Below are 23,946 nucleotides of genomic sequence, written 5' to 3' on the forward strand. Positions count from 1 at the left end.
CACACCAGGCAGGGTATGTTAAATGCTTTATATTAATTTTCACATGTAGTTCACAACACCCTGTGAAGTAGGTATTATTCCCTTTATCAGTGAGATAAAGTAAAGCTTAAAGTTAAATAACTTGCCCAAAGTCATTCATATAATAATACAGATTATCACTACTCCTAATTAGTAATAATTAGTAGAACTGACATTCAAAGACAAGTCTCTGGCTCTAAAGTCATACTGCTGTCTTTGGAGAACTTATACTTCCTATGTCTTTGGAGCCTTAGGAAAAAAGTGTAACACATACCATGATATTTGCACTAAATGTGTTTGGTGAACAAAAAAGGCAGAGAGCAAATCTATCCACTGAATTGCCTTTTATGTCCAATTCACCTGGACCTGGAAATAGAAAAATGATCCCACAAAGTCTCTACCCTCAAGGAGTCTATAGCTGGTCTTTGTGGAAGAGAGAAGTAAATAGGTGACTACTACACAGTGTAGTCACTGTGTAGTGATTCGTGCTACTTCTGTAAACAAATTGCTGAGAAAACACGAGATGGGGCACGGAAACTGAACTGGGGAGAAGGAAAACAGTAAAGAAAGTGTGAGTTTCTAGCCCTGGCTGGTGTGGCTCAGTGGACTGAATGCTAGCCGGCAAATCAAAGGGTCACTGGTTTGATTCCCAGTCAGAGCACATGCCTGGGTTGTGGGCCAGGTCCCCAGTTGAGGGTGTGCAGCAGGCAACCACACATTCATGCTTCTCTCCTTCTCTTTTTCCCCTCTTTTCCCCTCTCTCTAAAAATGAATAAATAAAATATTCAAAAAAGTTTGTTTCTGCTTTCCCCTTCAAAACCAAAATTAAGCAAGGTTCTATCAGAATAACATTCTAGCAACTAGCATGAAAGGATTAATATAGTTCTTTTAAAAACTAGTTTATATTATATCTATATTCATGTTTTTATTTTATCTCAAATTACCTCTCTACTTCAAATAAAACTCACCTTTTAAAAACGCATTTTAAAATTTATTTAAAGAATGACTTGGCCCTGGCTGGTATGGCTCCATGAACTAAGAGCGGGCCTGCCAACTGAAGGGTCACCAGTGAAATTTCCAGTCAGGGCACAAGCATGGGTTGTGGGCCAGGTCCTCAGCCAGGGGCATACAAGAGGCAACCAATGGATGTATCTCTCACACATCAGCGTTTCTCTCCCTCTCTCTCCCCCTTCCTCTCTCTCTCTAAAGTCAATAAACATGATTTTAAAAAACAGTAACAACAGAACTTTTAGTTTTTTCTCATGTACATTTCTCCCCTTCTTCACCTCTAACTTAACCCTACAGGAAAAATGAATACAATTTAGGTAATATATTCCCATCAGTTGTTCACTTACCAAACAAAACAGCTCATTAAAGTGGACACTTTCTGGGCTGTCATGGAAAATGCCAATAAAAAGCCTATTAAATTCAAGTTAGATCACACCTGTCACTTCTTCCTTGTCCAAAACAATTACCATGGAAGAAAATAAATTAAGCCTAGTACTATCACTTATTGCAAAGTTGGTTGCTATAATAAAGATTGTGCCCTGGCTGGTGTAGCTCAGTGGATTGAGCACAGGCCTGCGAACCAGAGGATCGTGGTTCAATTCCCAGTCAGGGCACATGCCTGGGTTGCAGGCCAGTTCCCTGCAGGCCAACTCCCAGCAGGGGACGCATGAAAGGCAACCATACATTGATGTTTCTCTCCCTCTCTCCTTCCCCTCTAAAGATAAATAAATAAATAAAATCTTTAAAAAAAAAAAGAATGTATGGCTTTTCTGGGTGACTGCTAATAGATTAAATAATTTCAACACTGTTCTAATCTGAATACAGCAAATTTCCTAAAACATTATGGAACGAGTAAAGATGAAATAATAAAAGAGAGGTGATGAAGAAAGGAAATAAAGAACAGTGAAACATGACATGAGGTATAGACTTCACTTGTTTGCATTTTGTGATATTAATGAAGACAATAGCAAACACAAAAGCCTAAAAAGATTAAAATCTAAAAGGAGCAAACGTAAGCAAGTAAGAAAGTGCAGTTTCAAATACATACAATTCCAAAAGAGAACCTAACTTTGCACTAAAGCTGTGGAAAATTAGGTTCAAGTTCCAAGTAGGTTAAACTTAACTTTCAACTTCTTAGCACCATGACTATTCAGCAAAATGAAAATAACCTAGCAGACAGTTTCCCTAAAACTTTATCTTCCCTAGTAAATTCTCTCAACTAGTAGGAAAAATAAACAAAAGGAAATTTGTTTTTGATAGCCCTTATCTTTAGTTAAGATTCTTAAAAATTCATGAAGGCTTGATGAGACAGTAGAGAGTAAACAGCTGTTGACAGCAAAAAATTGTGATGAGTAACCTGCTGGGGAAATGTATAATCAAAAGAAATCTTGAGAGATTATTTATTCTCTTAGCCTTCATTAACAGAGCAGATAAGTTTTTGACAATTTATGAAATTTATAGACTTAAAAAATAGGGCTTCAAACTATGACTATATTTAATACCATAATATTAACTAAGCTTTTAATTGTGTGTTTAAAAATTCAAAACCACAATTGCCCCAGGAAGTGTAACTGTTACTATTAAAAGAAAATTGTAAGGATAATTACATTCATCAAATTTATCAAACCCAATGCTATGCTAGTCACTATAAAGATCTACTGTACTTTCGTTCTTTCATTAAAAATTGTTAGGCCATTCACTCTCAAGTTACTGTTTAACTGGTAAACTGAGGCAAAATACTAAAGAACTTGAGAAGTCACAAGTGCAAAGTCCACTGTACAAAACTACTGAACCATGCTCCTTCTTTACTTTTCCAGATATAATTTAAACTGCCTGAGCAAAAGGTGAATTCTAAATTCCGCATAAAATGACTTTTACTGTGCCTTTATTTTTGCTTGAAAACTCCTTTCATACATTGCTGCCGATTCAATTTCACCTGTAGGTAATGAACACAGAACTCATTGTGGGAAGAAACAAGCCAGAATGTGAAAAAAGAGAAGCTATCAGATATACAAAGGAGTGAAACAGTTGATTGACGAACACTTTAACCACAATACTTTTTCTCTATCCTGAAGAAGATATTTTGAATATTTGTTACCCTTTTTTTTTCTGCAAAAAAACCCTGTTAAGTGCCCAAACTTCCCAACTTGAGTACTTACCTGGTTCATCTGAATGGTGAATCTGGGCTTTTACTTCTGCTAAGCTGGTCTCCCCGTCTTGGGAGACCGAAGCAGCCGCCCCCTCCTCGGGGTCATCTACCTTAGTCACGGTGAAGTGTGGCATTGTTATGGAAGTCTGGTGCTTTTTTCTGTGTTTAAACTTCCTTCCAGTCTACTTCTGCCTTACCACTTCCTTGCTGTGTCTCTTTTCAAACTCTGATCACTGCCTAGGGGAGACTGACGCTGGGAATAGGGAAGTACTTTCAGCTCACGTGATCTCAACCCTAGGGAGTGGAACACTGGAAGACACACCTTCTGCAGCGTTTATCTTTCGCTTAAAAGGATTAGAACTCCACCCTTTGCTTATGATCATTAAGCTCAAGATCCTAAGAACTGTTCAGGCTGCTTTGGGAGAGCTGCCAAACGCTGGCGAGTGGCAGAAGTCACTAACTGCAGCCCACTGTTTCACCACTTGTTTCTTTAAATTATTTCCACCCTCTGAGGAGTCCTGATCTAAACCTCGGCCCTCATAGTTCACACCAGAGATTAAGGGACAGTTCATTTCACAAAATTCCCTCTTTAAAGAAAGACGGGCACTACATCAACTTAGACAAAGAAACAAATATTTGTAAACTTCTGTTGTTGCTTTATTTCAAAGCATATAGATAATAGTCATATAAATCAGCAAAAGTTTTTTCTTATCTTTCAGATGAGAACATTCATTAATCAAGTATTTAATGAACACCTAAATATTTTATACAAGGCATAGTTCTAGACCCTGTAGTGTATACAAGGACATCCAAGAAGAGACATTAACTTTCCCCAAAGTCCAAAAGAGCAAAATATTCTTCAGGGAAAGAATTCAGAATTTATTTTATTGGTCAGAGTTTAAAGGTCATGCTTTCAAGAAAAAATATCCAAGAGGTACATAGTTTCTTCAGCGCACACTTAACATAACATACTTAACTCTTGGTACATTCTATCTGTTAGTATCAAGTTCTCAGTTGATGACTTTAACTACAGAGTAAGAGGCCCTATCTAATCTCTGCACTGAGAGGAGTGAGTTTAGTAATTGAGCCCTGTGTTATTTTCTATGTTGATAATACAGGAGCTTTGTTGTTAGTAACACCTGATAAGTAAGACTGCCCTAAATCTAACAGAGGAGGAATGGTGGTTTACAGTCCTCATTTATTTAAATTTGTACCACTTTTAAAGGTGAAGGAAATCAATGGTTGTTAAAGACCTACTTTGTGCTCCTCACTGCACTTGAAACTTTTCATTATGACCTCATTTCATCATCAGTCTAAAGAACTTGCGCAAAGTCAGAGCTTGTAAATGGTCTAGCCTAACTTAAAAACTTCTAATACCTTTGTTGGTAGGCAGTGTGGAACTTTCATGGGGAAAAAAAAGTCATTTGATTACCTAAATTTTATTTTATGAGCTCCTGTATGGCACTGGTTTGTAACCTTCGCTGCACACTGGAATCACCTGGGGAGATTTTAAAATTACTGATGTCTGCGTCTCATCCCAGATAGTCTGATTTAATTGTTCTGGAGTAGAGCCTAGGCTACAAATTTTAAAAGCACCCCTCTCCCCATGGTTCTAAGGTATAGTCAAGGTTGAGAACTACTGTATGGAAAAGAGAAGAGTTTAACCTGCTAAGTCTTTGTAACTATTTTCATTGCCTTTTGGGGGGGTGGGGGAGGGGATAAGGGAGACAGGAAAGAAGAGAGAGCAACATCAATGCAATAGAGAATCATTGACTAGTTGCCTTTCTTCATGCCTGGACCAGGGACTGAACCCACAACCTAGGTATGTGCCCTGACTGGGAATCGAACCCGCACCTCTTCAGTTACCTGAAGATGCTCCAACCAAGTGAGCCACACCAGCCAGGGATGTAACTATTTTTATCGTTGAGAGGACTAAGTGAACTAAATTAGATGTGGTAGTGCCCTGGGTGATTTTTCCATACTTACAACTCAAGTAGCTATCTACTAATTTATTCAAAGGAACGTAAAATACTACCAAATTGTCAAAGATTTAAATATTATATCCTGGATTCCAAATTCTTGAATACTTTAGTGCCATTGGATATTTCCAATAGGATCTTGCCTTTCATATTTATCGTATAAAGAGTTGAATTGTGGCTAATCTTCTATAGTTGATGGACAAAAACAATGACTTGTGTTTATGAATCTGTGTACAGATTGTGCATATAAGCCTACATACAATTTTATCCTCTAAATATTTCTCCCCTCTAAAAGGTTCCCCAAAGTAAACAAGTAGGAAGGGAACAAATTCCAATTAATCTACAATAGAGTAATCTTTTTAATCAACTTGATGTGTTGGTACCATAGTGATGAGCAATTTCAACATAGTTCTCTCCTAGAGTGTACTATACATAACAGTCCAGGGGCATAAAAAAACTGAAGTAGTACAGAAAAACTTGGGAGAAAAGTGGTAAAGCTGAGATATGCGAATGCTGCATATAGAGAGTGGTTAGACTGAGAGGGTCAGATATAAGAAATAGTTATTTTGAGCCATGGCTGGTGTGGCTCCGGGGATTGAGTACAAGTCTGCAAACTGTAATGTCGGCTTAATTCTGAGTCAGGGCACAAGCATAGGTTGCAGGCCAGATCCCTAGTTGGGAGTGTGGGAGAGGCAACCAATCAGTGCCTCTCTCTCACATGTTTGTCTCTACCTCCCTCCCTCCCCTTCTCTCAAAAAATAAAGAAAATCTTTTAAAAAATCATTATTTTTAGTACAATTAACTACCACAATGAGGTACCACTACACACCTATCATGATGGCTAAAATTGGTAAGACTGACAACACCAAATGTGGTGAGAATGTGGAATGAAAGGAACTTACATACACTGTCACTGGGATGTAAACTGGTTCACCTACTTTGAGAAAGGGTCTGGTACTTTCCCCAATAACCCACCAATTGCACTCCTAGGTATTCATCCCCCAAATGAAAACGTATTCCCACAAAAGGACTTGTACAAGAATGTTCATGGCAATTCATCACTAACAGCCAATAGCTGGAAACAACCCAGGTATATACCCACAGGAGATAATGGATAAACTATGATGTATTCAAAGAATTGCTAGTCAGCTCTAAAAAGGAATGATCAGTGATACATGCAACAATATGAATAAAAGTGAAAAACATACTATGTGAAAGAAGCCTTAAACAAAAGGGTACACAATATTAGAATCCACTGATATGAGGTTTTAGAACAGGCAAAACTAACCTATGTACAAAAAAAACAGGATAATGGCTGCCTATGGGGAGATGAAGGTGATTAACTGGGACAGGGCATGAGAGAACTTCCAGAGTTGATCATGCTATTCTACATCTTGATAGAGTTTAGCGTCCCACAAATGTATGAATTTGTCAAAAGTTAGTCAATGTTCACTTAAAATGTGTATATTTCAATGCATAAAAAGTTTACCTTAAAAGAAAAAAAATCTGCAAATACTGAATCTAATTAGTAAAATGCATTTTGAAGGACTATCAAATGGTAAACTGATGCCTGCAATTTACCTTGAAATGCACAAATAAGATGATAGATAAATACCTGATAGGCCAAGTATAATAAATTGTTAATGAGATGCTGGGTGGTAGATATATGGGTATTTACTGTAAAAGTCTTTAAACTTTCTATATATTTGAAAGCTTTCATAATAAAATGTTGAAAGAATACAATGAATTGACACCATTATGAAAAGGTAAGTCACAGACTGGGAGAAAATACACAAAGGACTTGTATCTAGAACATACAGAACAATGCCTTTCAACTCACTAATACAAAGACAATTAAATACCAAATAGGCAACAGATTTAAACAGGAGATTCACAAAGGAAGTCTCACAAATGGCTAATAAACACTTGAAAAAGTGCCAACATCACCCTGAATCATGTGGCTCCGTGGGCTGAGCATTGCCCTGCAAACCAGAAGGTCACCTGTTCAATCCTAGTCAGAGCACATGACTGGGTTGCAGGCCAGGCCCCCTTTTTCGGGGCCTGTAAGGGATAGCCAACTGATGTTTCACCCCTCTCTTTCTCCCTCCCTTCCTCCCTCTCTAAAAAATAAATAAAATCTTTAAAATACAACAACCCAGAAAAGTGCCCAACATTATTGGCCATTAGGGAAATATCCATTAATATCACAATTAATACTGTTGGCAAGGATGTAGAGCAAATGTTGGTGGCAATGAAAAATGGTACATGCCCTGGCTGGTGGGGCTCAGTGGAAAGAGCGCCAGCCTGTGAACCAAAGGGTTGCCAGTTTGATTCCCAGTCAGGGAACATGCCTGGGTTACAGACCAGGTCCCCAGAAGGGGGCGCACAAGAGGCAACCACATATTAATGTTTCTCTCCTGCTCTCCCTCCCTTCTCCTAAGAGTAAATAAATAAATTTTTTTTAAAGGTATAATCACTTTGGAAAATGTTCTAATAGTGTTTAATAAATTTAAACATACATCTACCCTATGACCCAGCAATTCCTCTCTATGTATTTATCCAGGAGAAATAATAGCATATGTTCATAAAAAGTTGAACAAGAATGTTTACAGCAGCTTTATTCATAACAACCCAACAGGAAACAGTCCAGGTATCTGTCAACAGGATAGTGAAACTATAATATATTCATACAATGGACTATTACTCAACAACAAACAGAAATGAACTACTGATAACATTCAACAACATGGATGAATCTCAAAAACAGTATGTTACACATTATTATATACATACTGAAGCATTTGGGAGTGAAGCACAGTGATGTCTGTGACTGTGAAATGCTTCAAAAATAGATGAATCAATGTAAAAAATATAAATATGTGCTAAAACAAATGTAGCTAAATGTTAATTGTAGCATCTGAAGGACAAGAATATGAGTGTCCACGACACGATTTTTTCAACTTTTCTGTGTGTCTGCAAATTTTCATAATAAAATGTTGAAAAAAAAAACAGTGAACTGAAATCTATGGGTACTAGGATCTAAGTATAAAGCACATCATCACTCATGAGTCAAATTCTGTTTCATATAAAATTAGACAGTTGCACAAATGCTTTTCCAGTACTTTGATATTAGAGTGTTAAATGTTGTTTGAAATTAGAGTCATAAAATAGGTATGAAATGTTTACATTTTAAAAATTTATAATTTTCTTTTTTAGAGAGAGAGGAAGGGAGAGGGTGAGAATGAAATATCAATTTGTTGTTCCACTTGTTTTTTCTTTTTTTAATTGAGTTTTAGAGAGAAGGGAAGGAAGGAGAAAGGGGATTGGGGGGGGGGAGTGGGGAAGGGAGGGGGGAGAGAAAGAGAGAGAGAAAAACAAACATCAATCAGATCTCTCTTACATGCATCCAACTGCAGACCAAACCTGCAATCTAGAATCTAGGCAGGTTCCCTCAATAGGAATAGGACCAGCAACCTTTCAGTTTATGGGACAATGTTCCAATTAACTAAGCCACACAGGCCAAAGCCATTGGACATACCATGACTGGGGATCGAACCTGCAAACCCCGGCGTACCAGGATGATACTCTATTCAACTGAGCTATCTGGCCCTGGCCTGGTATTTTTAAGTAGTAAGATATAGGCCAGGCTAGAATAAAAGGACCTTTATAATGATATTACTCCATATACATTACAGTTATTTTAAATTCCTTTCAGTAAAATACTTTTTCTATGTCTGCTTTAAAAAAAAAGATTTTATTTATTTATTTTTAGAGAGATGGGAAGAGACAGAGAAAGAGAAGGTGAGAAACACTGATGTGCAAGAGATACATTCACTCCAACTAGGGACCTGGCCTGCAACCCAGGCATGTGCCCTGACTGGGACTTGAACTGTGATACTCTGATTCACAGGCCAGTGCTCAATCCACGGAGCCACACCAACCAGGGCTGCTTTTTTTTTTTAAGGACATCCTTTAGCAGAATGGGTATACTTTGAGTAACATTTTCAAAGTACAATTTTACTATACTACACTACCCAATTATGTATTTTTAATCATAGCTAACAACTCACGATAACCAGCATTTTATTTTACTTAACACATCTATTAACTAAAGAAAGACATGTTAGATTTAGTGAAAAGACTGAAACAATTAAGGGAAAGTCAATGGAAAATTATTTTTAGTGTGGTTACTAGAAAATTATTTTCCATTGACATAAGGATTCTCTACCAAATTATAATACATAGTTATACTATAATATGAAAAATCAATCAACTTTAGAGCAAATCATGTATTTACTTTGAGAAATGTATTATATGAAAACTATACAAATAATCTAGAACCACACAATTTCATTGCTGAAATGATTCTGAAAAAGAATCTAGTAACCACACAAAAAATGTATCTGTCATGCAAGAAAACTCTAAATTAGCAGTGAGCAAAATCCCTGAAATTGAAAAGCCACATATAGCCCTGGCTGGTATGCCTCAGCAGATTGAGTGCTGGCCTGTGAATCAAAAGGTCACAGGTTCGATTCCCAGTCAGGGCACATGCCTGGGTCATGGGACAGGTTCCCAGCAGGGAGAGCATGAGAGGCAACCACTCATCGGTGTTTTCTTTCACTCTCATTCTGCTTCACTTCCCCTCTCTCTAAAAATAAATAAATACATATTTTTAAAAGCCTCATACATTCTGAATACATGAATTTTACCAAATGTCATTCTGTTCATTCTTGAGAGTATCTTGTAGATATGTTGGTTTTAGAAACATGTTTAGTAACACTCATTTTTTATTTTTAAAATATATTTTATTGATTATGCCATTAGTTGTCCCACTCCCCCTGTTCAATCCCTTCCATCCTGCACACCCCTCCCCCACCATTCCCCCTTTCATTCATGTCCATGTGTCACAAGTTCTTTAGACTCTGTATTTCCCATAGCATTCCTGCCCTCCCCCCTATTTTCTATGCTACTTAGTCTCTGTACCTTCTCCCCCCTTCTCCTCTCCCACTCCCCTGTTGCTAACCCTCCATGTGATCTCCATTTCTATGTTTCCGCTCCTGATCTAGCNAATTATGATGTGCCTTGGTGTGTTCCTTCTTGAGTCCAACTTCTTTGGGACTCTCTGAGCTTCCTGGATTTCCTGGAAGTCTATTTCCTTTGCCAGACTGGGGAAGTTCTCCTTTATTATTTTTTCAAATAAGTTTTCCACTCATGGCTGTTTCTTTCCCCCTTCTGGTACCCCTATAATCCGGATGTTGGAACGTTTAAAGATGTCCTGGAGGTTCCTAAGCCTTTCCTCATTTTTTTGAATTCTTGTTTCTTCCTTCTTTTCTGTTTGTTTCGTTCTTCCTTCTGGTCCACTCCATTGATTTGAGTCCCAGTTTCCTTCCCATCACTATTGGTTTCCTGTGCATTTCCTTTCATTTCAATCAGTTTAGCCTTCGTATGTTCCTGTAATTTGTGACTAAAATCAACCAATTCTGTGAGCATCCTGATCACCAGTATTTTGAACTGTGTATCTCAAAGGTTGGCTATTTCTTGGTCACTTAGAATTACAGGCTCTGGGGCTTTGAGCTGTTCTTGAGTCATAATGTTTGGTCTGTTCACACCTGTTATGTATGAGGGACGGAGCCTTAGGTGTTCACCAGGGCCGGGCGACCCAGTTGCTGGGTTGTGACGCTGTATGTGGGGGCGGGATCAGAGAGGGGGAAAAATGGTGCTTTGCTCTGCTCTGCTCTCTCTCAGATTTCTGTCCCCTCTGAGGCTTCCCACAAGCAAATTGGACCCCTCTGGTGCTGATTCCTGGGTGTGTGGGCCTGTGTACTCTCCAAGACCCTGTGGGTCTCTCCAACGAACTCTCTGTGAGCCTGGGAGCCTCTCTTGGCCCCTCGACCCCAAGAAAATCTTTCCAGTTCATGCTTTCAGGCTCTAATTCCGGTCACTGGGGCCCTAGCCTGAGTGGTCTATCTCACAGATTGCTCCTTTGCTTGGTTTATCTGTGCACAAATGTGTGACCGGAGTCAGCCAGCTGCTCTGTGCCCTCACTGGGTCCACCCATCGCAACCCCACGCCTGGGATCCACCAACTGCCTCTGCCTCTGCTCCTGGGTCAGTAGGACTGAAGGATCTTTCTAGCCGGCCCCGCTCCGCTGCTGACTCCACCCCTCTTACAGGTCTGGCTGAATGGTTCGTTGTTGTTGGACTTCGGTACAGTTCAATTTTTACTGTTATGGCTGTGTTTTGGTTACTAAAACTTCGCTGTCTTTAAATTTAGTTGTGGGAGGGGGCACAGTGTTTCCACCTACACCTCCATCTTGACTGGAAGTCCCGCATTCTTTTTTAAAATAAAAAATATACCTACATGCTATTAAAAAGCTGGAAATGTAAAATAGGACAGACTAGATTTCATGAGCACATACAATGTAGACCTAATTTATCTTATCTGTCTACACCTTTTCACAGAATTCTCTCTCCAGCTTTCTCTCACACACCCTAAGGCAAAGATTTACACAAGTATCTTAAGTGTTCACATGCACATGCACACAAGCTACACAAGTTCAGTGGGGGTGCTGAGCAGAGAACAATGGATTTGCTTTGGAAACAGATTCACAAGTCTCATGAACCTCGCCTGCAGTCCTATAGTTTGAAGACACCATTCAGAGTGCTTTATTCACTACTGTGAGCTAGCTACCACTAACCTTTAAAATTATAACCAGTTAATATTAATAGTTTGTGCTTATAGTATTTGGTTTATTAGACATAGTAAAGAAAGTGAAATCTACTTCCAAACAGCTGCTTCTAATGAAAATAATAACTTACTAGTTATACTTCAAAATACTCAGGGTGGATATTCTTACTGAATTGTTGCAACCACTAGTCAGCAACTAAATACAAGTAGAAACTACATTACACTTTAATTCTCTTGATCAAGGCAAATTTATAAGTAACTTTTAGCTATAAAGGTTAATCATGTTTTATCCTCAGCTGCAAACTCGTAATACTCTTTGTTCTATAAATCTTTATGACAATCAATCTGTAATAATTCATCCTATTGAGATGTGTTTGAGGCACAAGATCTGAATTTCTTTATCTAACTTCAGATACGGAGTTATAAGAAGAGAGGAAAGAAATCGTATGTGCTAGAGTAGAGTCTTAAGAAAATTATCAGACTTGCATGAAAGACTAACCCACTCCCCCCCCCCCATTCAGATACTCATGATTCAAAGGGCCAGTGGAAGGGAAAACTACCCCACACCCCCTTGAATGTGGTATAATTCAGGTTAGGCAAACACGAAAGGCTGTGAACCATTATTTTAGAACAATGCTTTGCAAATATTTATTGTAAAGGACTATTTTTCTTTAAATTTCCAATTCATTGTGGGCTAAAGTTTTTATTAAAAAAATTAAAGTGAATTACTGGAAAATTAAATAAAATATACAAAAGTTTCAATTTTTATTATTAGGTTCAACAGACATAAAATTGCTCTATCAAACTGCCATACAAGTTCCTTAAAAATGCTCAGTTTCTGAGCTTATATCGCCTTACAGACAGGTAATAAATAGCTCACGGATAAACGTCTGCACAGTACACTCCGAATAGCTCTGTGTTAGACAATGTTGTAAATATTTTACTGAAAGAGAGTGAGCAGTTCACTATTTAAGTTTAGAACGATAGCTGGAGCCTGAGAAGTAAACTGTCATTCTTTCTTTTTTAAAAGATTTTATTTATTTATTTTTAGAGAGTGGGGAAGGGAGGGAGAAAGAGAGGAAGAGAAACATCAATGTGTGGTTGCCTCTTGTACATATCCAACCAGGGACCTGGCCCACAACCCAGGTTTGTGCCCTGCCTGGGAACTGAACCAGTGACCTTGTGGTTTGCAGGCCAGTACTCAGACCACTCAGCCACATCAGCCAGGACGGACTCTCATTCTTAAGCAGAAGATGTATATACGTTTCCTTTTTTACCATATTCAGCAAACCCTCTTCTCCTTCAGATACTCCAACAGTAAATATTAGTTTAAAATATGAAAATGGTCACAAATACTAAATTTTACCTTACTATGTAGATAATTATAGAGAAAATGAAATTAATAATTTTGGTGAGGACCAACTGCCATGGAAAACAAGAATGTAAAACTTCTAAATCTCAAATTTATGTAAGAGTGCCTATGAAAATGTATTTTTATAAAGTAGCACCAGTAATAAATATAGTATAATGTATTTGGGGCTAACAACTGAAAGATAATACTGTTGATAAAAATATTATTTTCTGGTGAATTCATAATATTGTAGAGGAATGAAGATAAAGAATTCTCCAAATCAAACATCAGGAAAATCTCATGCTTTGCTGAGACTGAAGAAATTATGCATCTATTCAATATGTATGTGAGTGCCCACTGTGTGCCAGGAAAGAGGAATGGAAAGAAGAACAAGACACTTTCCTACCCTCAAGAAAACTGTGGTCTTGTCATCCAATTAAGGATACAATAAAAGGTTGCTTCCAGCACTTGGCTATTGTAAATTGTGTTGCTATGAACTGAACATTGGGGTACCTAGGTTCTTTTGGATTGGTGTTTCAGGGTTCTTAGGATGTAATCCCAGCAGTGGAATTGCTAGGTCAAAAGACAGTTCTATTTTTAGTTTTCAGAGGAAATTCCATATTGTTTTCCACAGTGGCTGCATCAGTCTCCAGTCCCACCAACAGTGCACTAGGGTTCCCTTTTCTCCACATCCTCTCCAACACTTGTTTGTTGATTTGTTTATGATGGCCATTTCACCGTGTGAAGTGGTATCTCATTGTGTTTTAATTTGCATCTCTCTGATGGCTAGTGATGCTGAGCATCTTTTCATGTGTCTCTGGGCCCTCTGTATGTCCTCCTTGGAGAAGTATCTGTTCAAGTCTTTTGCCCATTTTTTAATTGGTTTTTTTGTCTTCCTAGAGTGGAATCATGTAAGTTCTTTATATATTTTGGAGATCAAGCCGTTGTCTGAGGTAACATCTGCAAATATGTTTTCCCATAAGGTTGGTTCTCTTTGCATTTTAATGCTGTTTTCTTTAGCCATGCAGAAGCTTTTTAATTTGATGAGGTCCCACTTGTTTATTCTTTCCATTATATTCCTTGCTTTAGGAGACATATCGGTGAAGATGGTGCTGTGTGGAATGCCTTAGATTTTCCTGCCAATGTTTTCCTCTAGGACTTTTATGGTGTCACGATTTATGGATCAAAAAACTATGGTACATTTACACAATGGAATACTACGCAGCAGAAAGGAAGAAAGAGCTCCTACCCTTTGCAACAGCATGGATGGAACTGGAAAGCATTATGCTAAGTGAAATAAGCCAAGCCATAAAAAACAAATACCATATGATTTCACCGTTAAGTGGAACCTAATCAACAAAACAAACAAGCAAGCAAAATATAACCCGAGACATTGAAATTAAGGACAATCTGACAGTAACGAGAGGGGAGGTGGGAGGGGATAATCAGAGGGAAGGGGAAAAAGGTTTTCAGGAACAACTATTAAGGACACATAGATAAAACCAAGGGGGTGGGGAAATAGGGGAGGAAGGTGGGGATGGCTGGCTGGGGGTGGGGAGTGGTGGGGGATAAATGCAGACACCTGTACTTGAACAACAATAAAATAATTTTTAAAAAATACATAAATTTCTTAAAGAAATAGGTGAATAAATCTAGAATGTAATTAAAAAAGATGTAATAAAAGGCAATATAAAACCAGTACTATACATACAACACAGTATAAACATAGAAGAACCTTGAGAGCACAGCACACCGTCACCTTGACCTAAAGTTGTGTCTCTCCTCTTTTCTGGAGGAAAGAATATAGGATGGCTGGATAGCCACCTCAATTTGATAGCTACATCGGCCCAAATATAAAGAAGGTGTTACCAAAACAGCTGAGTCCTCAGAGCCCTCAGTTTCCACCGCTACCTGTTGTTTACTATATTGTTACTCCTTATATAAGGCTGCCCATCTCTTATACTAGTCTAATGTCATTATAGTCCAGGTATGATAGAACCCTAGAATCACCAACCCAAGAGGTAGCCCTGACAGCTATTTCACTTCTGACGTGAGCACTTCATTCTTTTATTATGAAATACTTGCTAGATGGGCTTCTAGTCAACACTATACACAGTATATAAAAAATAAAACTGATATTAAGCAACATATTGTCAAAGCTTAACATAATTCTGAAAAAAGAAAATTAAAAACACAATTCAAAACAAAATATCCTGGTTAATTTTTACCTCATAGAAAATATGTCTTTGTAAGTTATTATTTCCTCCCTCCCTTGCAAGAAAACTCCATTTTAAAATAGATCTACTGCCCTGGCTGGTGTGGCTCAGTGGTGTTGGGTGTCCTCCTGCAAACAGAAAGGTCACCACTGATTCCCGGTCAGGGCACACACCTGGGTTGCTGACCAGGTCCCTGGTTGGGGGTATGCAAAAGGCAACCACACATCGATGTTTCTCTCCCTTTCTTCCTCCCTTCTTTCCCCTCTCTCTACAAATATATAAATAAAATCTTTGGAAAAAATAGATCTACTGAGACTTGGGTCCAAATAAGAATATTCATCCAAATAAGAATATTCAGCCCTGGCTGGTGTAGCTCAGTGGATTGAGTACAGGACTGTGAACCAGAGGATCAAAGTTCGATTCCCAGTCAGGGCACATGCCTGGGTTGCAGGCCAGTTCCCAGCATGGGACACATGAGAGGCAACCATACATTGATGTTCTCTTCCTATCTCCTTCCCTTCCCCTCTAGAGATAAATAAATGAAAAAAATCTTTAAAAAAAAGAATATTCATGAACTTCAGCATTAACTTTAGCCCTGGCTGGTATGGCTAAGTGGATTAAGTGCCCACACGTGAACCAAACGAAGGATCACCAGTTCAATTCCCAGTCAGAGCACGTGCCTGGATTGTGCAAGAGGCAACCACACATCCAAGTTTCTCTCCCTCTCTTCCCCTCTTTCTAAAAATAAATAAATAAAATCTTTAAAAATAAATAAAACCAGTAAAATTCACACTGTTAGGGCAGATTTCCTTTTAGGAACACAGGACCTTAAGTTATCTGGAAAACATGTCATATTGATAACTTCCTCTTGCCACCATCTCCTTTCATGCCCCCAATGCCAGACAAAGTAACTACCAAAATGTACATAGAAGATAGAAAACGCATTTCTTTTATGCTTCCTCTACTGTACTATGTAACTGAAGCTGAATGAATTTTTCAACAGAGCCAACTGCTGCTAGTATAGTAGAGAAAGTGCAATGACAAGAACAATGGTATTAGAATCACTCATACCTAGATTCAAATCACTATTCTTCAATGTATTACTTGTATGATCGTGGGCAGCTTACTTAACTATATCAGCTTCAGTTTTCTTCTGGATAAGAAATCCCATATTAGTTCAAAGGAAAATAACTTTTTTAGAGTGAAAACTATCAAAATGGATGATTTTTCAAAAAAGGAAAGAATTAACTTCATCTAATAAAGAATGCTTTGTATTTCCCATTAATTATTAAAATTTTATTTGGAAATTTTAATAACTGGAAAAACTGTAATGATAAACTAGAAAAAATAAATCGACAAAACATAATTTACATGCATTTTACGATATAAATTAGCCAGCTATAAAAATAAGTATTACCTCTAGATTTTTTAAAACAGATTTTTTTAAAGGTTTTATTTATTTATTTTTAGAGAGAGGGAAAGGAAGGGAGAAGGAGAGGGAGAGAAACATCAATGTGCAAGAGATACCTTGATTGGTTGCCTCTTGCATGCCCCCAACTGGGGACCTGGCCTGCAACCCAGGCATGTGCCCTGACTGGGAAGTGAACTGGCAACCTTTCAGTTCATAGGTGTGCCAATCCCCTGAGCCACACCAGCCAGGGCTAGTTTTTTGTTTTTATTTTTAAAAGCTGGATGGTAATACTCTCAAAATAATATAAAGTTGAATTGCAGTTGGATTTAATTTCTTACAGCTTCTCAAATTGAAAAGGTACATGTGTACACAAGGATTTTTAACTATTAGTGTTTTCTTTTTTAAACTGGCAACATGAGAAATGAATAGCTTTACCCCAAAATAAAAGCAGACTTAGCTGCTAAAATGGAAAAAATTTACATTTCACTTTGCCGAAAATTAAAGCTATCTACCCAAATGGTTTCAACTGTAAACAGATGAATGCTATCCAGTATTTTGCATGAATTTCTCAAGGCCATTAGAAATGTAGTAAGGCTTAGCAATGCAGTAAGAAAGATGCAAAGCAGAAGTTGCCACTGACTGACTTAGCAAGAAAACCAAAGATTGAAACACAGCTCTAGGCTAAAACAACAGCAATTTTAAAAAGAAAATAAAGAAAACCAAAGTTAGGATTAACACCTAAGCATATCTGTCATTTTCTTATAACTTAATTCTTCTGCTTTTGTTTTCTATTTCTGTTGTAGTTTTCAACTACAAAAACCTCAATTTTAGAAGGAAAAGTAAAAGCTTCAGCCCTTACATTTTTTCATTTAAGATGTCCAAAGTTAACTTCAAAATTTCAGGCTCTGGCCCTGGCTGGTGTAGCTCAGTGGATTGAGCATGGGCCTGCGAACCACACGATCGCAGTTCGATTCCCAGTCAGGGCACATACCTGGGTTGCAGGCCAGTTCCTGGTTCCTGGTGGGGGGTGTGCGAGAGGCAACCATACATTGATATTTCTCTCCCTCTCTCTCTCCTTCCCTTTCCCTCTGAGGTAAATAAATAAAATCTTTAAAAAAAAAAATTTCAGGCTCTGCATAGCCTCTCAAATTGGTTTATACAAAATATGAACTTCATTCTGAAATTTTGTTAATTCTAAATTCCAGTGATGATTTAATGGTAGCTTAAAATTCTTCAAAAGTAAAATGCACCTGAATATCAGAAATGTTTAAAATATGACAAATGAATACCTCAGAAGTGAGCAAATATGGTAATATTTCCTATTATTCAACTATTAAGCTCCTGCAGTTAAAGTAAAGTGCCGTGTGTGTATTTTACTGGGTTGGCCAAAAAGTTTGTTTTGTGCTCATGTCTTCATATTTAATTGCTGGGATTCTACAAAATACAACAATGCACTAATCACAGAGTTTTAATGGGAATATCTTGTTTCCCATTTACTTATAACACTTCATTAAAATAATACATTGTTTTACACATTCAAAAAATATAATTTCGTAACTCCTACAATACAGCTCTCCAAACTTTCATACCTACTGTTAAGAAACATATCACCAAGAACTTAAAACAAACATAATTTGCATTATTCTTTTTCTGTCAAGGTTCCCTTTTATTTTTAAATTTTTGATTTATTGATTTTAGAGAGAGAAAGGGAAAGGGGGAGAGGGAGAGAAAGACATTAGTTTGTTGTTCCACTTACTTATGCATTCATTGGTTACTTGTATGTGCTCAGACTGGAGATCGAACCCGCAATCTCAGCTTATGGCATGATGCTCTAACAGAGTGACCTACTTGGCCAAGGCTAGACAATTTGCATTATTCTGAGTTAACAAGCCCACCAGGTATAGCTGTGCAGACTGTGTCAGGACAAAAGGGCAGGGGGCTGTAGGCTGTGGGCTGAGATTCAGTTTGGCCTTCTCCAGTGAAGTTTGGAAGGGGCGCCTTTTTAGGATTTGCACAAAGGTCTTGTTAGTCCACAAGTATTTATCAGGCAGAGGACAAAACAAGAGTTCACTATCTGAAAGTTTACAGCATAATATCACCCTCATAGCTCATCACAAATTGCCTTAAAAGTCAGCATTAGAAACATTTCCTTTATTCAACAGCCTTAAAATGGGGAAGCATGACTTTATGAGGTTCACAGGTCCCCAGGAATGTCTTCTTCTTCCTTCTTTTCTATTCCAGTACAGGTAATATCAAAACAAAGCTTATAAGAATCTAGAATTAAGAAGCATACCACTGAGAGAAAAAGAATGAAGTGCCTGGTAGAAAGAACTGGTGAGAACACAGAAGAAACCACTAAGGATAAAAGACAAGTAGTGAAGCAATCACTTTACTAATCACTGATATTTAATTGAATTATCTAGAGCATTCTATGACACACTTCTATAAAAGGAAGCCCTTTCTATTAAAGCACCTTAATTGCAGTTCAACTTTTTGAAACTTTTTTATTACAGATGAAACTTTTAATATTACAGATGTAATATTAACTTTTTTAATATTACAGATATTAATTAAAACTTTTTAAATTACAGATATTCTCCAACATACACAATAGCACAGAGAACTGTTAAAGGCATCCTCATACACCTTTGCATCCAATTTAACAAATTATAAATGTCAATCTTGTTTTGTTTATTTCTGCTCAAGTTTTTTTTTGGGGGGGGAGGACATTCCATTTCATCTGTAAATACTTCTGTGGTAGGCAGTTAGACACGATGAAGATGATGCACCAGATACAAAAGAAGGTCACCAGGATGGAATGCCTCAGGTGCCTAGCAACCTGCTAAAACTGAAACAAGGACCTCACCCCCAAGGTAACCTTTCCTCCCCTGACACACTGCTGATCATATGGTTTAGAACCCCTAACTTTTCATACCATTGGTCATGCAGTTTGGACCCTTCCCTGACCTTTCTCCTCCTGGCATGTTGCTAATCATGTTACAGATCCCCCTCCCCGCTAATTAGAGAAGGATCAAGGAGCCCAAGAGTGGCCCCACTTAACTCCCATGTGAGCCCTTACACACACAACCACTCTTAAGCATTAAGCCCCCAGGATAGTGAGGGCAGTGAAGTTCTGGCCTGCATCAAATATATCCGGGCTTCAATTGTGTTTGAGCTCCAGGCCCAGAAAACCAGCAAAACCAGACAAGCCACACCACAGCTAACCTCAGGAACAGCTGCATTGATTAATGACCCCCAGCCCTTGTGCTGACCAGTGAGTGGAGACCAGAGTTCTGAAAGGACACACCTGGAAAGCCGATGAATATTTTATTGAGACTCTCCCCAAGGGAACTCTGCTAAGACCTCGACCCTTAAAAGCCCTTAGGGAGCACATGCCCTGATCCCTGTCCTGCACTCACCTTTCCTTCCCCCCCTTCTTCCCCTCACCCAAGTGCTTTACCATTACCTCCCTCTCTCCTAAGCTTCAGGTACCCTTCTTTTGCCTCTGTAACTTGTTTCCTGAGCCTATTTCTTCTACAGCTCACTTCATCTATCTCTGTGAAGTTTTGACTTATAATTTTGACTCTTGCCATTCTCTTATAATTTTGACTCTTGCCTCTGAAGTCTTTCTTAGTCAGAACTCAAGCATGGAAGTCGCTGAACCAAGGTCTGGTCTGACTCCACTGGCCTAGCACCTGGGGCCACTTTCACTGCAGCCAACACTTCAATATGAAACTCCACAGACAAAAGGCTTTACATTACCACAAAGTCATATTCCGGTACATATGCAAGAAAACTCACAACAGTTCCTTAATATCATTTAATACCAAGTACATGGTCACATTTCCCTAGTTATCTCAAAGAGTCTTTCTTCAGTTGTTTTGTTCAGATGAGGATCCAAAGTTCACACGTTGCATTTGGTTGATACTCTTTATCTGTAACAGCTTTCTCTCTCTTGTCACAACTCTCCCTCCACTCCACGACTTTTAGTTCTTAAAGGATCTAGTTATTTGACAAAATTTCCCATATTCTGGGTCCAGCTGATTGTTTTTTATGGTACGAAATAGTATATTAGAAAGTTTAATCATTGGCTATGAAGTATGAGGAAAAGGCTAAAACAGCTGTGGCTTATAACCAAAATATTTCAGACAACTGATACTGAAAACCCTTAAAGACAAACCTATCAGAGGATGATCAGGTAAGCCACAAAGGTACCAAATCCATGTATTTTTATAAAACTATTCATCTTACTCCATTATATAATGTTCTGGCTCACTATTAGAGTGCCAGTGTGAGAAGGAAAGTGTTCAATAACCAGATGATATTAAAATATATTTAAAAGAAGGGTTGTGATCATCTGCGATTGGCAATATGATGTAATTCACTTATTTTGGTTTGAGGTAAAAACTGTAAGTTTCTTTTGAAAAGTATTTTAAAAAGTGCTTTGGTACTTTGAAACATGTTCTTATGTAAAAAATGGCTTTTGAAGGTTCTTAGTCAAACATTCTTATTAAGCCCTAGCAGGAGAAACTGATGAGAGGTATCAATAATACAGAATTGGTCACCAAGTAGGCTAAATATCCATGTGTAATGTAATTATCTCAAGCACAGATCAACATTTTACAAGACCTACTGACATTTAAGGGAAAGCCTACTGCTTTATTAACTTGGTGAATTTCTGTTCACCCTTCAAAGCCCAGCTCAAGTAAGAAAGTTTTTAGCATGCATGTAGCATTAATCACTTTTCCTTCTGAGCTGTGGTTTTTAACTATGGTTTCATTTGAGAACAAGCTGAAGAGCTTTAAAAAACTACTGATGCAATTAAGTCAGAATCCCTGGGAATGGGGCAGAGGTATTTCTTTTTCAAATATTGCTAGATCATTCCAATATACGGCCACAGCTGAAGTATACTGATACCTCACAGATGAAGTATCACTGCTTTTGTAGTACATTTCTTTTATCTTTCTCACAGTATGTTTTTAATTTTTGTTTATATTTATCTTATTTTTACTATAGGTCTTCAACTCAATACACACTTATTAAGTACAAGTTATGTGACATCACCATTATTCTGGGTCCTGAAGATACAGAAACAATGTTGTACCCCTGTCCTCTAGAGAACCATACTGCCTGGGAAAGGTAATGTGTAAACAAAACAAAAATGAAGTGAAATAGGTGCTGTATAGTAATAGTCTGTATAAGGGATGTAGGGAAATAAAGAGCTAATCTATTCCATTTGGGGATGAGGTTGAATCAGAAAAGGTTTCAGAAAAGATGACTCCTTGAAGGAGGGATTACCTTAATTATTTCTGCATTTCTAACACCTAACATTCATTGCTCCATAAAAACTTGGTAATGGTGAGTCTTAAAGTTGGTATACACAGAGCTCCTTGAATAATCGGCTTTTACTTTCACCCCACTTCAGAAATCCACTCTCAAGGTTGCACAGCATATCGTGTTAACACAGAACTGGCCCTCCTCTGACACCATTAACTCCGACATTCAACTGCCTGACTCCAGTCTTTCATCCTTCTCCATCTTTCACAACCACGTCACCTCATCAGTTCCTCTAGCCTGTCAGCATCTCCATCTTACCTCAGTTCATCATTTTCCTTTGCTGTATTTTTCTTTTTTTTAATTTTTATTTATTTATTTTTAGAGGGGAAAGGAAGGAAAGAGAGAGAAATATCAATGTATGGTTGCCTCTGGTGTGTCCCCTGCCAGGAACTGGCCTGCGACCCAGGCATGTGCCCTGACTGGGAATCGAACCGCGATCCTGTGGTTCACAGGCCCACGCTCAATCCACTGAGCTACACCAGCCAGGGCTCTTTGCTGTATTTTTCTATTGTAATATTCTGAAATGTGCTGTATTCCTCTATTTTTGTATTTTATTATATATTTCTATTGTTGCATTTACCATACAGCATTATAATTTACATGAAAATGGGTTTTCTTTCTCTACTAGATCAAAACTTGCCTTAGAACAGGTATTAGATTCTTTTTATCAGTACTGCATCATTAACACCCAGAACAGGGCCTGACCCATAAGTGCTCAGTAGATGTTTGGTGAAGCTCCAACGAAACGGTGTTCTGTCACTTTGATCACTATGGCTGAGCTCTCCAAAGGCTGAAACTATATCTTACCTGCATGTTTACTATAACATCCTACCACAGTGCCTCACACATATTGGAACCTTTACTAAATTGTAAAAGGTTGAAATATATAAGGCATATAAAAATACGTTCCCCGATCCTTTTTGGTATTATTATTTTAACAGCCATTTAAGACAACCAAACGGTTATGAGGCAAATGTAATAATGTTCATCCTCGCAGAGGCAAAACTAAGTAAACAGAAAGCACTGGACAGAAGCCAGGAGGACTGCACTTCAGTCTTGGCTTTGCCACCCTGTGACCTACAAAATTAACATCTCTGTAAGCCTTAGTTTCCTCATTCATTAAAATGAGGTGTGACCAGAATTCAATTCTTGATTACCTGAGGTTCTGTAACATGCTATGTGTCTCTTAAAACTTTTTTACGAGAGAATACACTCAATACGAGAAGTTTTACATATCGTTTTGAATTGTTTAAATTCCTACTTTCCATTCTATTTTCAGAACTCTCCAGAGTAAACCACTCTGAACAGTTCCTTCTGTACCTTTAAGACATTCTTCATGCATAAGCAAATACAGTGCTAAGAGTCCTGATTTTATTTACAAACTGGACAGTCCCATAAATTCTAATGGAACCCTGACACAATGAAGGGAGAACAAGTATTGGGTTTTTCTACTGTTGGTCTTTTGAAAGTAGATAATTATCTTTCTGCTATCAAAGTATAAATATTGGGTTGGCCAAAGAGTCCATTATTTTTTTTTGTATGATTGCTCTAGTACTGCTTAGTTGTCTTTAACTTCATTTGAAACAATTTTGTCACAGCTGTCATATCAGTGTGCATTTAAAAAAACATCAAAATTGGTGAATTTTTCTGCAGCCATTTTAATATTGGAGGTAGAAGAAAATACACAGCATTTCTGACATATTATGCTTTATTATTTCCAGAAAGGTAAAAAAGCAACTGAAATGCAAAAAAAGATTTGTGTAGTGTATGGAGAAGGTGCTGTGACTAAT

At 37.9% G+C, this 23,946-nt stretch overlaps 1 protein-coding gene across 3 annotated transcripts in view; it reads right to left on the reverse strand.

Moving 5' to 3' along the window:
* The window catches only part of SLC12A6 (solute carrier family 12 member 6), a 98,660-nt gene that overhangs the window by 69,997 nt on the left and 4,717 nt on the right, over positions 1-23,946 (reverse strand). Inside the window, exon 1 of one of the 3 annotated variants that reach the window (XM_037056148.1) lies at positions 3,186-3,585. The exons of the other annotated variants lie outside the window; for them this stretch is intronic. Within the exon in view, the coding sequence (XP_036912043.1) occupies positions 3,186-3,309 (124 nt within the window). The 5' untranslated portion in view covers positions 3,310-3,585. Of the gene's footprint in view, positions 1-3,185; positions 3,586-23,946 lie in introns of those variants that run through there. 3 annotated transcript variants of the gene reach the window in all.

The sequence above is a fragment of the Sturnira hondurensis genome, unplaced genomic scaffold, assembly GCF_014824575.4.
Source record: "Sturnira hondurensis isolate 20B ecotype Veracruz unplaced genomic scaffold, ASM1482457v3 Scaffold0008782, whole genome shotgun sequence".
In the NCBI taxonomy this organism is placed as follows: Eukaryota; Metazoa; Chordata; class Mammalia; order Chiroptera; family Phyllostomidae; genus Sturnira; species Sturnira hondurensis.